Genomic DNA, 15,460 nt, shown 5'->3' on the forward strand with positions numbered 1-15,460 from the left:
CATCCGCAGCCGTTGAGAGCACAGTGAATAGTTAAAAAACAGCTCCACTTTAACTGCAAACTAAATATTTGTATGGTTTTATTTTTAATTAGATTATTTTCTGAAGATGTGATGAGATTTTTCGATGGCCAGTTAGCGGTTGACTGTTATAGTAGATGTAGGCTACGTGTAACGTTTTTACCATTTCAGTATCAACAGTGACCCCATGTGGACATATGAAGAATTGCAAAGTTTAATTTAAATAAAACGATATTCGTCATTTGAAAAAATACTTTGACTGATTGCACAACATCACACCAGAACAATACAATACTATAACAAGATCAAAATATACTAAATTCTTTGGCTGGTCAGATCCTTTACTGAAATCTAAAAGTACAGAAATATTAACAGTAACATGTACTCATAATGGAGGCGACATCTTTGTAATATGTTATGTATAATATTATTATAGTTTTGATACTAATTAATTGATTTAACTATTGTAATCACTTCATCAAAATAATGTAACACTATAGATTTGATTACTTGTTGATTGCTTCTCTAAGAAATGTTTTAAAGTGGACAATAAAGCTGAAAAGTCCTAAAAACATAAACCAGGCTGTGTAAACATCATACAGTTCTCAACACTGTCTGACTCAACACAAAGAAGGAATGTTATATTCTAAGCTTTTTACCAAAATGTATATTCGGATGCAACCCCTTTGTAATTACCAACATTCAATTCAAATACCAGATTTTCTCAGTAGCTGTAACTGATAACAATTGCATTCATTTTGTAATTAAATTAGCTAACTTGGTCACATATGACTGATTACTCCCTCTGAAATTTAGTGGAGTACAAGCACAAAGTAGCATCAATTGGGAATTCTCAAGTTATGTGAAATTAAGTGAGATGTGTCTAAAAATGGAGCTCATAAAATCGACAATATTTGCGAAATTAAATTTCATCATTTGAGAATGACTGTTTTTCAAGCGTGGAACTCTTTATGGCAGCATTTAATACAAGTTTTGATAGATCCACATTTTCCTTAACAAAATATTATATTGAAAAAATGTACGTATAATTATGATCATAATATTGTATTTTGCAGCCATTCTAGACAAAAATATTAAAGATTTATATCCACTTGGTTTTAGGGGACTGCTGACACAGAGGTGAAAGCAAAAATAGAAACAAAATCTCCATCCTTACGCAACCTTTAATCTAATATGGAGTTTTAAAAGCATTCACTTAAAACAGTTGTAAAATGAACTGTACTATGATAACTTCACCTGTTTCCAAGGCAATCTGATCTATTTTGAGAACAGCAGTAATACCTTGATGTCAGAGAGGTAACTCAATTATTTCAGGATAATACCACCTAAAGAAATCTTTAAAAGCAGATGAAACACTAGTTTGTAACATTGGAATTGTCTCAGTTATTTGACTTTATCCAAGACATTTTAGGCCTCAACAATAGCCTCATTGATTGATAAGATGGCCATGTCGTGTTGTGTTGTGTCTTGATAATGCAGGCAAGCCAAGACAAGCAGTGTCTGCTCATCAGGCAGCCTGAGCAGGAGCACATTCTTTCCTCCCCAGTGGACTTGTGTTGTTTAATTGGGTAAGTGATGGCTCTAAATTAGATAAGGCAATTCAGGACTGACTTTGTTTGCTGGCTCGGCTAAGTCTGGCCTATAAAAAGAGATGCTAATCATCAGTGGAACTAACCTGGATTTAACAAAGCAAGTGATTCAGCTGAACAAGGAAACACACCTTCAGAAGAAAGTATGAATATTTACAACGCAAAAGCTTGTGACTGGGACAGTCAGTACATAAATAAACAAAATTACAAGGCAATTATTGTGCACTTCCACTTCTTTTGTGGCCAAAATGTACCTACGTTCAAAGCTTTACTCACAGATAATGCCATCATGTTCGTCAGATATAATGGTTACCATGTTCACCATCTTAATTTAGCTTGTTCGTACAGCTGATGATGGTGGCACTGTCATTAGTTTTGCAGGCATTTAGTCAGAAAGCAAAGTAAAGACAAAAGAAGAACTTGACCTGATGATGGCTCTAGATGAAACATTACGGCATCAACAAAGTTATTAGAATTCATACTGAGAGGGACATGATCACCTTGTCTCTAGCAAAACAAAAGATTTGCGGAGGAGAGATTCAGTTTGTTTGGAGGCTTTGTCAGAGCCGGAGCATGTTGTCCCTGAAAAGTTCTCCCAAAAAAAAAGAATTTAAAGAATCTTGACTCTCAACCACACAGACATATTGACATCATAAGATAACACCACTGACTGAATGTGAAGCGTATTTACACCGGTGGAAACTGCTAATGCAATTTTTCCTCGTCGTTTCAACTCCCCTCATATGACTGCACTAGTCTCGGCACACAGTGGCGCGACTGAAGGAGGGGAAGAGATTGAATTGGGATTTATTAGGGGTCTGCAAGCTGAACTTAGTGTGACCCTCGTGGTTTGACTACAAGACTGCTCTAGATTTGTTTTAACTTCACTCTCAGTGATTGTCAAGAGCTCAAACAAGTGTGCGTGTGTGTGTGTGTGTGTGTGTGTGTGTGTGTGTGTGTATGTGTGTGTGTGTGTGTAGCACGAATAAAGGTCCTCTGTTCGGCACAAAAAGACAATTTGAGGATTTTACAAGATGTCACACACAGGCTGATACATTGATGACCCTTAAATGTGTTCACCCCCCCACCCCACTCCCCTTCCCCCTTTATACAAACAAAGAAAGCTCCCTATTGGTTGATTCTCACCCCCATCCTCCGCCCACATTCCCCCGGTTTCCCGGGCAACCATTTCAGGGTGGAGGAAAAGAGCAAATCATGTGAGGGCATAGCATCTTTCTCTCCCCTCTCTCTCTCTCTCTCTCTCTCTCTCTCTCTCTCTCTCTCTCTCTCATCCTCTCTCCTAGTGTGTGTGTGTGTGTGTGTGTGTGTGTGAGTGTGAGTGTGTGTATATAAAAGCCCCTCTCTCCATGCTTTCACTTCACTCTCAGCTCTCCACTGCTTTGCTGAGAGGATAGGCGCAAGGCTGGACAGAGGGAAGAGGGGGGGAGACGACCAAAGGAGATCCCCGTGACACAGTGAAAGACATTTCTTTCCCCAATTCTCCCCTAACGTGTCTTGAGTCTCCCTTCTTTCCTCCTCCTCCTCCTCCATCTTCTTAAGCGTCTCCGTTCTGCTTGGACGGTGGCCGTATCGATGCAAGATGGGTTGTGGCAATTCCTCAGCCACCAACACCTCAGGAGGTGAGTGAGTGTTTTTAAGGAATACATGTGTGTGTGTGTGTGTGTGTGTGTGTGTGTGTGTGTGTGTGTGTGTGTGTGTGTGTGTGTGATAATGGGTGAGAGTATGAGGGAGAGAGTTACCACTGGATCTGCAAAAAGGGGGGAGGGTGTTTTGAATGTAAATGAAGTGTGTCAGGGTTACCTTTGCATTCAGTGTATGTCCTGAGATGTGTCTATGTGTGTGTGTGTGTGTGTGTGTGTGTGTGTGTGTGTGTGTGTTACCTGTCTGGCTCTCAGTGTCTTGATTGCATTCATAGATAGACAGCTCAGCCGTAAATCGTCATGTATGTTTGTGCCTCAAAAATGATAAATGTTTACCCCACAGTGTGCATGCAGTGGTCTCGTAAAGCTAAGGGTGGGGGGGGTCGATCTCGAATCATGAAGGGTCGCCCGTGTTCTAATATCAGACATCAGAGTAGTAGCCTTAGGAATATACCGCTTTGATAGCAATAATGACATTGATATTGCAATTACAAAGTTCAATTCTACATTGACAGAAAAGCGAGTCCTTTGTGCTGCACAGTTTTTTTCTTTCTCTTGGAGTGTCTGCGCTGGTTTCAAAGGATTTTTGAGTGTGTAAAACAGCCGGCTTTAGTGACATACACCCACCTCTGATCAATGGGTATGTTTCATTCATAAAGCCAGGAGGACACATTTGAGCAGAGAACAACAGATATCCTGCTCCACTGTGGCTTGTCCTCATATAACACATCTCTCTCCGTTTACTCATCCTGATTCAATACCTGTTTTGAATTATACCAAACAAAGTCAAACAGTCAAAGTCAAATTGAGGTAGTAATTAGATTGAAGTGTCTGCAGGATTACCTCACCACCACTGCCCATTAAATCAGTACGGTGTGTGTTTGTGCTTGCAGGTACCTAATCAGTGCTTGCCAGGCATGTTAACAGAGCCACAGAGAGCTCCTGGGAAACGTATCCCTGTGTTGTCTTTTGCTCAGAATTTGATCTACTATATATCTGTGAACAGCATCTAGGTGTCTGAGTTTGTTGTGAGTGTCGGCTTGTTTGTCTATAAAAAAAAACAAAAAAACAGCAGCTGTGTTCATTTGAGTGCAGCAGGTCCATGTTTCTGTTCCTTCTTGGAGGTCACTGTTCAGCACAATGTCAAGGACTTGTGACACGTGGACTAATGGTTGCACTCATTTGTCCACGCCAGCTGACACCAGGCCAGAGGCAAAGGACACTGTTTCCTCACGCTATTATGTTCTGTAGAATTACAATGGAACAACCATACTGCTCCAATTGCATATCATTTTAACCCAGGATGTATAATTGTGTCACTGCACATTTGTGTTCAATGTTTATTTGGTTACAATGTATTTACCTCACTGTCTTGTCATCTATAACGGGTACATACACATTTCATAATTACTTACAACACACTATTGTGTAAGCAGACATACATGTCTATTAATGTATTTTTCAACAATCATAACTCCCGTATATGACAAGACAGAAAGATTTCATATTAAATACTGTATGTCTTCAAAGTAGAAGAAGAAATACTGCACATTCCGAAACACTTAAAAATATCCTTATATCCATGTGCAACTACATTATAAGGTGGTATAACCCATTTATTAAATATTTGTATATTGCTTATAAATGGGAAATAGTGGGGTTACGGTAAAGTGTTCCACACTATTCTTTTCTGTCAAGTATAGACAGCAGCACCTTCTGCTTTTATGTATAACTATGTCACTACACATTTGTAGTTAGCATTTATAAGCAGTGTATAAACAGTTTGTAAACAGGCTTGTAACATGCAACTATGTAGTCGTTTGCAGTGTTTAACAATGTATTTGTCAACCACTAAAATGCCTCCTTTAGGCACCCAAAATATAAACAGATCATTTGTGATAATACAGTCAAAAACTGTTATGATGTACCTTCATGGGAGAAAATATAATTGTTGACAAATTCTTTACATTAAAAACCATTTGTCCTAATATGTAATACAGTGCATTATTAACAATTTATTAAATATTTATTAAAGAAAAATGCATTTATTAATTAGTTCTTAGCTTCCCAGCGATATTCAAGTCATACAAGAATCTTTTTAATTTCAAGCTAATCAAACTCAAATTACTGCCTCAGTGCACTCTATGTTACATTGCTCATCCCTAGTCTTATGCACCCAGATGTGCACCCTTGGATATGAATGAGCTTTTGTCAGGCTACTGAATAGGCCCCTGTGTCATGTCAGCAGACTCAATTTTACAAGGATGAAATTCGCTCTTCTTTTGTGTAATGTAGATTCCCCAGTTTTCTGCTCCTACATCTTATTCGTGTAGTGTTCTTTTTGAAGGTACATTTGTACACTGAAACAATGGAAAATGGCATGAAAAAACTTTTGAATGGCAGCATTAAGGCTTTTGTTCCCCCCGCGGTTATCAGTGACGTGATACAGCACGTTCAAGCAGGAAGTTAGCTTTTTATCCAACTGAATGCATTGTGGTCTCATTTTGATTCAAATTAAGTTAAGTGGCCTGCCTGTGGTTCAGCAAAGAATGATCTGTTGTTTAACCATAAAAGAGTTAAACATGATTGGGATGAGCACAATGCGTGTCACTGGGAAGGCATTTTACACTGTAAGCCTAATATCATATATGTCTGCTCTTAACCTTCAGATGTATCATTGTTTGTGCTTTGTGTTGTTTCTTTGTATTTTTTTTAGAATGTTGAAGTTTGTATTTCTGAAGGCCGATCCGAAAATGGACACTGCAAACCCATAGGCTATATGTTTCAATGCAGTGGTATGTGGAATAGGTTTATGGCATGAACTATTGCCTATTGAAGTAAACATCAAATAGTAAAGGAATAGAAATAATAACATATACAACCGGAGTCAGGAAGTAGCTTTGGCCCAGCGGGAGCAGGTGTCGGTCTGACCCTCGACACAGGAACTGGTGAGATGTAGGCCGGGACCCCCAACACAGGAACAAACTCTGGAATGGACAGGTCAGCACAAACAACCGGAACAAACAGGAAGTTGACGAGGACAAACTACTCAAGGTTCAGCTGGGAACTAGCAGGCTGGAGACTAGCAGGCTGGGAATCCGTGGTGTCTAAAAAGTCCTGCCACTCAGGCAAATGAGCTCCTCAGCCATGGCTTTTTGCCCACCTTACTGCGAGACACACTCAGAGCTGCACCTCAGGTCATTAAGTTCCTCCTGAAATATCATGTCTGCTGGGGCGATGTTGAGTCGGTTCGTTCTGTCACAGTTTTGTAGAGCAGGCAGCAGAGGAAGAACCAAAATGCATACCAGGAATGCTTTAATAAAGCAAAAAGGCTTATTAGACCAAATACGAACTGACAAATGACAATGGGAGCACAGAGACGACATACTCAAGGAAAGGAGGAGAGGGACAGGTGAGAACAGGGTGGACAAGGAACAGATGGATGGGGGCGGGGCAGACAATCCCAAAGGCGGGAAAACAAACAAAGGCAGGAAGTAAAACAAGAAAAGACACAAGGGGAGTAAACTAAAGGAGTGAACAAAATAAAAACAAGACACTGACGAAACAAAACCCAAGCAAAGCAAAGTAGATTTGAGCACTTTCCCGATTTACATTCTGCGTAAATCTTGCATCCATGGCACTACAGGGTGTATGACTTAACTAACCAGTTGTCAGTATATTCACTGATGTTTTTCCAGAACCAGATCCATGGTAATGTCCCAGGTGGTCTCATGGAGAGCTCTCCAAAGCAGCCAGTTGAGGGTCCACACCTTCACTTTTGTCACTCTGAGCAAATGAAGAAGTGTTTCTAGTTTCACCTTAAGTGTTCGCAGTTAAACTGAAATGTTCTGATATAGTGTATTAGGAGGGAGCTGTTAGATAAGTCGTGTTATGAAGAGTGATGTATTATATTTTGTTGTCTGCATTTATCTTTAAGTGTCTACGGTATACTTCCCAAGGCTGTTGAATGAAAGCCTTTCATTAGTGGTAACTCACCTCCTTCAATAGTTTTCACAACAAAAATGAATTAATTCTGGTTTTGGCCTGTTTTCAGGGCCAGCAGATGTCTCCAAAGATGTGTAAGTACATCAGTCATTTCCAACTTTTACATTTTTTTTTTGAGGCTCATCATCTGTGGCCTTTGGACATTCAGATCACAATTTAGTCCTTGATATACCTGCTCATGTTGTGTTCATGGTTCACACTGATATCACGCTAATGTTTTACAAATATACATTTCAATATAAAAGCATTGTACAGTAAAAGTGCAGCAGAAAGAAAAAAACAAAACAATATATACCTAAAATATAAATTCAAACCACAGGGTTGGAAACTGTGAAAATCACGTTCACACTGATTTACAAGTATTTCAGAGGACACACAAAACCATCACTGATGGTTGTACGCAGCAATAAAAATGACTTATTGAAAATGCTGATTTCTATAATGTGTTGTCTTTTGCTTCATGTGTGATATCGAATGATATAGTTCTTTCCTTCATGAAACACATACTGTATGCTGGCAGAATGACGACTTCTAGTGATCCGCAGTTCGATAGGTGCAGTAAAAACTTTACTGCAAAGTGCAAAGTTGTCTCATCTATGCTTACCAAAATACCAATATTAAAAAATACTGACTTCCTGTCAAAAACAAAACAGACATTGAAAATAAAAATTAAATTCAGACATTATTCTGTGGAGTGTCATGTGGAGGACAGGTTGTCTTTTGCCATCAACAGTTAGCATCTTATCAAAGCTTTGGGAGGGGCAGCATTTCAAAAGCATTTCCTGGAATCAGTGAGTACGTGTGTGTGTGTGCGTGTGTGTGTGCGTGTGCGTGTGTGTGTGTGTGTGCTCCTTGATAACCATCTGAACAGTCAGCACAGGACTCATGAGAGCTGACAGTAGCACACTACTGACTCACTGAAGCTAATCACAGCTTCCTAGGACAACACAACAAAATATCACACACACACACACACACACACACACACACACACACACACACACACACACACACACACAGTAAATTGGGTGGTCATGTCAGTCCTTAAAAACAAACAAACAACAACAACAAAACACCCTAAAACGTAGGTCATTGGAAACTGGTTGTTTAGTAGACTGGTTCCAGACCTGAAACAAAAATTTGCAATTCAGCCTGATCATCAGTTGTTCAGAACTCCCACATGGGAATTAGCAGAATTCCCCAAAGGGCTCATGCAGCATATCTCGCATGCTCTGCAACTGAGCTAATGCACTTCCACTGTCCAGTTCTCACTGCTTCTCATCAGTGTGCACTGTATGTTTGTTTGCTGTTGAGTTTGTATGTCCTCTGCGCTCCCATAAGAGCTGACCTGACCTGTGCTTCTCTCAATCAGGACAGAAGATCCCTCGCCAGATGATGAGAAACGAAGGTAATTAGCTTATTTTCCTAAACCTTTTGTCTAATTAACTACATTTTAGTTTGTATGGTGCTGGTGGGTACATTTTGATCTAATCATATTAATCCACTTGTACTGTGTAATTGAAAAGTTCTATCCTTTTTTTTGTGTAGTATGCAGATTATGGAACCTGAATATTAATATGCCTTTTTAATAGAGGTTATTTTGACAAGCACTGGTGTAAATAATAAGATAAACGATTATTCCTGATCACCTAAACAAAACGTTTGATAAAGAGATGCAAAGATTCCAGGCACACCTAATTATCTTTTTAAATGCATTACATCACACAAAGCCTAATGGGATTTTTTTTAAACAGATGTGGTATCTTCCATGAACAGTTAGAAAGCGAATGCATTGCTCAAAGGAGTAACTGTATTCGATTGAGAACCACAACATTATCTAACCACTGATTTGTCTTTTAATTGCTACATTCCTCTCCTCTCCCCTCAGGAACTATGGTGGCGTATATGTAGGTCTACCAGCAGACCTGACCGCTGTGGCTGCCAGTCAGTCCAAGTCCACATGTAAAGGTAAACGTCTGTAACGCTGTACTTTGCATTTCACTCTCTGGATAATTGAAGAGCATCCTGATGCAGCTCACGGCGTAGAGAGAAATAATCCCAAGTGGCTAAACTGCCACTCCATGAAACCATGTGCCTGCGTGCCTACAGCATTTTTGGTTTTATTTGACCTTTACTTTTAGTGAATCTTAATAAGAAGCGTTCCCTTTACTTTTACAGTTTGGGTACTCACAGCTGTGAAGATGGATGTGGTTCACAACACTTGTTTCGACCATGGCAGCACAAGTACAATAAACAATCTTTTATTTCCCTATTGTATCCTTCAGGCTGTTCTTATACACTGTTTGTAATGCACTATAATCTGTACAACCTATGTAATCAATTCGTATATAATGCATGCAATCGTAAGCCAGGACAGGTGATCTAGTATGAACAGGACTTTTACCCAGGAAGACCGGAAGTTAACGTTGACTTATATATCATGTAACTTCCGTACTTAATTAACGGCACATCTGTAGATATTTCAACCCAAACATTGATTTATTAATTACGTAACTTCCGTACCAAAAGGAACATTGTGCAGGATTAAGTGTCATCTAGCAATGAGGGTGCAGATTGCAACAAACTGAATACCCTCATAATTCCCTTTCAAAGTGGCGGCCTCTCCAGAGCCGTTGTTTGGTTTGTCCGCTCTGGGCTATTGTAGAATCATGACAGTGCAACATGGAGGACTGTGGAAAGAGGACCCGCTCCCTATGTAGACTTGTAGGACTTATTCTAGGTAGCAAAATGATTATACACCAATAAAAACATAGTTATGAATATTGTATTCCATTTCTGCTAATAGATCCCCCAAAATCCTACACACTGGTCCTTTATGAAATGCCTTTTCCTTAGTTATTTCAAACCAAACCACTATCTTTTTCTAAACCTTTCCGAGCAGTTTTGTTGCCTAAACACCAGGTTTCACTGACTATTCCAAATAAGCACCACGACAGCCTTATTTGTTCTCTCATTCTAATACAGTGTACAATGGCATTGACTTAATTGACCACTGTTTATATAACCACCTCTCTGACAGAGCTATGGAACCAATATAAAAAGTGACATTAACGTTTTGTAATGTGACCGGTATTAAGAAACAAACTGCTACCTTGCTGTTGTATTTTGCAGTCCTGAAGGATTTCCTCCGGTGTCTTTCCTCCCATGTTTGTGCTCATCAAGGTCAAACATGATAATGAATTGATTTGTTTTCGTATCCTCTGGCACAACAAGTACTGGCTCTTTTTTCACCACTAAGGTCTTCCAATTCAAACTGCTTGGTAGAGTGCATGGGTGTTTTTTGAGCACACTCTTGACATTGACAAAGGAAATACAAGAACTAGAAATTTGTCAAATAATTGTCCTATAAATATCTTGGCACTGATTCTGTTTGTCCCTCTCTTGCAGATTAGCAGCTACTGAAGGGAACACAACACAGGTACTAAACAACGAGGCTGCTTCTTCAGCTATTCACATCACCTGCTCTTCTGTATTTCGTCTCTGAAAATGAAGCCGCTACAAAGAGCCAATGACACTGTTCTTTGTCTCAACAGGATCCTGCTCATTCATTCACCTAGAAGCACTCACATTACAGGCAGAGAGCATGTAAGTGCTCCTATTTTGGCTCACCACACACTTAATAATGCCGCTTTAACGCTGTCAGCGAGCAGGGTGTCGACAGCTTGCTGGGGATCTGAGGATGCTGCTTCATGGAGTCATGGGACGCACAGCAGAGGTCTGCATACAGCATTCATCATCAACCTTCACTTTACTAAACAAAAAAGATAGTAGCGGACAAGCGGCCACCCTGGGACTGGCTGTGGGAGGCGGCAACGGGTATTGTGACAGCCATCTTCTTGGCCACTCCACTGGAACGTCCTCTTTCTTTCTCAGGAGGAGACAGCAGACACAGCCAACTAACTAACTTACTGTCTGGGGGACACAAACATTCAATAGCGCTCTGCAATAATAATCACTGCTCAGTTATTTATCTTAGAAGCCATCAATGATTCATTGTGTGGAGGAGTCAGAGTTTCGCAGAAAGCGGCAAACACATAATACGTCACAAAACATCAAAGCGTTATTGAAAACAGAAGTTATTTCAAACAGGGACCTGTTGCAACAGAACAGACTGACATGACACTGATTATAATGATGAGTCTAAATGCTAGTAACAATAAGAGGGTTTTAATCAACGTCCCCAAATGTCAGGGGTGCATCAACCAGCTCGCACCTGGTGTCGTCACTTAACTCATGCTCCATATATGACTCATGACACTCTCTCTCTCTCTCTCTCTCTCTCTCTCTCTCTCTCTCTCTCTTTCATGCTCTCTCTCTCTCTCTCGCTCTCTCTCTTTCATGCTCTCTCTCTCTCTCTCTCTCTCTCTCTGTCTCTCTCTCTCTCTCTCTCTCTCTCCCTCTCTCTCTCTCTCTCTCATGCTCTCTCTGCATGTTGATTATCTTCCCTGAGTAGCTCTGATTTTAGTGCTTCTGGGAAATTCACACTTAACACACTTACAATCTTTTTTAGAAACAGATTTTTTTTAATTCATGAAATAAAATTGTGTTCAGTTGCAAAAAATTGTAAAAAAATTCAAAGCGAGGCAGAAGTGGTAATTTTGTGTCATTGTTCCTTGTTTTTCTTACCGTTTATTGACATTGCTTTGTAACTGTTTGTATTACAATCTATTTTATACATTATGTATCACACTTTATTGTGAATGTTGTTCTTCTGTATGTAATCCTTAAAGGATAAAGCTGATGCTTTGCTATATTTTTCTTGTTGTCAACAAATCAAGACTGAAACCAACCAATCTTGTGGCCTTCAGTAGCTGATGGAGATGTGGAGTGCGAAATTGTGTTCACATAATAGCCTGTAGTTTCTTTGTTATCACATATATACACAATCAAACTGCTACTTCAAAAGATAATCTACAATGCCCATGTTGATCATAATGAATGAACGAGTATATATATATCGTGACAACAATAGAAGGCTAGGGTATAGAGGAATAAGCTATATCAGGCTCTGGTTGTTCTTGTATATCTGTTAGAAGAATCAATTCATAGTTGCTGTTTTTAATGGATTTTGTTGACAAAAAGAAGAATATAGAATATCACCAGTGCATTGTCAACACAAAAAATACACATTACAGCTTGGCGGGCATTAGGGGCCAAGGTCGTTTGTCAGCCAGGCTTCTGACGACTCTCTCTTCTGATGAATGTACAACATCCTGGATCCCAGAGGAGGGTGGAAATAAGCCAACTTCAAACACTTGAGATTCAAGAGATGTTCTTTCCGTGTTACACAAAACGCTTTATTCGCCTGTGTATATGTGTGTGTAGCCTTGACTGACCAGTTGCATAAAAATAGGGACTTATTTCACCATGCCTAAAGACTCGCATGCTGTTTACTCTTTGTGTCTGTTTTCTCCAGAATGACGCCCACAAGCAGCCACATTGATACCATAGGATTTCATGTGGTGTCTTTTAAATGCAAGGCATTTGTCAGCTCACGGTGTCGCAGCGTTTACACTGTTCAGGCAGAACATACTGCAGACACAAAGAGCTGCTTAATGTACTGTGTAGTTTACAGCATATTAGAAGAAAAAAAAAGAGCTGCAGTGTGCCTACAGCACCACAGCACCGAGTGATTTAGAAGGCCGCCTGAGACATTATGCTTTCTGGTGTCCCTTTTCCTTGATGTCTACATTTCCTCCCTGTTGCTGCCTCACTTTCCCTGCGTCAGTCCTTACCAGAGGCCTTTGGCTTTTGCGGCGTGTCGTTCTGCCTGTCTCTCCCTCTTTTATCAGGCCCTCTTTGCCCTTTATGGTGGTTCCTCCTGTATATGATGGATGTCAATGCCTTTGACCTATTAAATTAATCTAACAGGGACAAGGGGGCAGAATGTGGTCTGAAGCGACGCTCTCTACATTAATATGCCGCAGTGGCACATTGTGGGATAGTTGTAAAAAGCTGTTGTTTGATTGTCGTAGTGGTTGGGTGTGTTTAGGGACGTAGCATACGTTGTAAAGGAGTAGGTGGACATTTTGGGGAATGTGTTTTTTTGTTTTCTTCCTGATAATTAGATGAAAAAGACTGGCGCCGCTGTCAGTGGTATCAATCCTCTCATCTTTCTTGGCAAGAAAGCAAATATTTATCCAACGATTCCTTGAAATGTTTGGAAATATAAGATCCTTGTGGCACATTAAGGCTGAAAAATACGGAAACCAATTGACGTCAAAGCAGCTGTGAATTGTTCTAATAATTTACATGCCTATTCACACACTGGAAAAGACCAGGAGTGGTTATTAAAAGCCCACCAGTGTCTCTTTATGCTTTTGACGGCTGTATGATTTCATGATTATGAGAGGTTATGACTGACGTGATCGGGTTTGTTTGGTCATATTTCAAAGGCTATTTTCTCTCTCTCTCTCTCACATGTTCTGTACATACGCTTCATCATTCATGCACAAACTACCTGCTCGTCAATGGTGTCAATGCACTCCTCAAACACACAGTCATACCACCTAATTCATCAACGATGCTGAGTTGAGGAGATTGACTCTGTGAAACTCATGCATGGTCATCTGGTTCAGTTATTTATGATTAAAGACTTTTATATTGTCCGTGCACAGCTGTTGTTATTGATTGTGGTCCTTGTTGAAATGTATCTGTAATCAATAATCCTGTAACTTGAGCGATCGCATGTGTTCTTAGCGAGTCTCATGGACGGACTGCTCAGGATTGCTGAAAAAGAACATTTGCTATTATTGAACCGAGGGCTTTTGTCTGCCTGCAGCAAGATCAATCACAGCTCCATCTCGGTAATTGACTGAGTTGGGAGTGTATGGAGGAGGCAGAAGGAGGAGCAGGAGGTGGTGGGGAGATGTGAATTCTGTCCTGTCTCTCATTGCACAGCAGCAGTCTGAGCCCCTCCAGTGATCCCGTGTTATATTATGCAGTAGGTGCAGTAAGAAAAATATAAGCTGCTCATGACATACTGAGCAAGATAAATCAGAGCTTCGCTAATAAGTCACCAAGGGACAGAGAGCTGTAGAGAATTAACTTATATCACCCCAGCCAGCCTATATACACAAATAGTATCATAACACAACTGGATGGTAATCCATCATTAATCTGTGTGAGATGTATTGTTATCTCAAATTTAAAGGTTTTTTCATACAAATTAAAAAAAGACATTTTTATCTCAAGTCAGTTTATGTGCCAAAGGTTTTGACATAGCTGTCAAAACTGTTACATGTATGCCTCTACCTGCACCCAAGCAGGAATTACATCCATAATGGACAATTCTACCACCCACTATGCTAACGTTTAGTGCCAAAGCAGGAGGTTGCGTGCCCTAAATCTAGCGAGGCAGGCAGCCTCGGCTGGAAGTCAGGGTGGTTATTATGTGCCTTTTTATTAACTGTAAAGACAATCTTTCCCGAACCACAACCAAGGGATTTAGTTGCTTAATCCTAACCACACCTCAGCCGTAATTTAGTTAATTGTCATAACTATGGTGTTTCCCTAACCTTAAGTTAACCATGCCGTAGTTGCCTTCTCAGATACATATTGTACGTGGCATTGGCAACATTGGCATTGATTGCACATTTTTTAAAGCACTATAGCACAAAATCCAGTCACAAAAGACAAAAGGAAATTCAGTTTTATTGCAGTTAGATACTAATCTCCAGGGTTTTTTTTGTAGGTTATTGCTCAATATAAAACTGTAATATCTGAAGTGTTTTTTGTTTGGTTTATTTTCATCTGCAATTTGAAATAGATATGAGGTTTTACTGTGTTGGCTAATTTCCTGTTTGGAGTAGCTATTAGCTGTGTGTTGAACTCTTCCAACATACATGTGTCCTTCAAAGAGAATACTGAGGGTTTTATTTGTATAGTAATCACACATGAGCAGGAAGATTTTTTTTAAATTTTATTTATCTAATTATTTATTTTTTCTTCTGATCCACTGTCCAGTTTCAAATGGAATTTGTCTTTATTTTTCTTTAATCTCTCATTCCTTCTTTCCCTTGAATGTGTTACATGCTGTCACCGCTGGATAAGAAGCATGAAGCAAAAAAACCCTCCAACTATCACCACTAGATGTCACTGCAGCACAGTCCAATATTTAAACCTTGCCGCCAGCAAGACAGATTC

The 15,460-nt window shown here is 39.8% G+C and overlaps 1 protein-coding gene across 1 annotated transcript; it reads left to right on the forward strand.

Annotated features, from left to right (window-relative positions):
• The first annotated feature begins 2,914 nt into the window (after positions 1-2,914).
• LOC137881781 (overexpressed in colon carcinoma 1 protein) lies at positions 2,915-13,923 on the forward strand. Its single transcript, XM_068723883.1, has 6 exons — positions 2,915-3,268; positions 7,344-7,368; positions 8,667-8,702; positions 9,183-9,262; positions 10,703-10,733; positions 10,849-13,923. Exons 1-5 carry the CDS (start codon positions 3,229-3,231, stop codon positions 10,705-10,707), a joined length of 186 nt encoding a protein of 61 aa, XP_068579984.1. The 5' UTR covers positions 2,915-3,228; the 3' UTR covers positions 10,708-10,733; positions 10,849-13,923.
• Positions 13,924-15,460: the final 1,537 nt, after the last annotated feature.

Source organism: Cebidichthys violaceus, unplaced genomic scaffold, assembly GCF_023349555.1.
Source record: "Cebidichthys violaceus isolate CVI_PGR_0920_01 unplaced genomic scaffold, fCebVio1.0.p SCAF_3, whole genome shotgun sequence".
Classification (NCBI taxonomy): Eukaryota; Metazoa; Chordata; class Actinopteri; order Perciformes; family Stichaeidae; genus Cebidichthys; species Cebidichthys violaceus.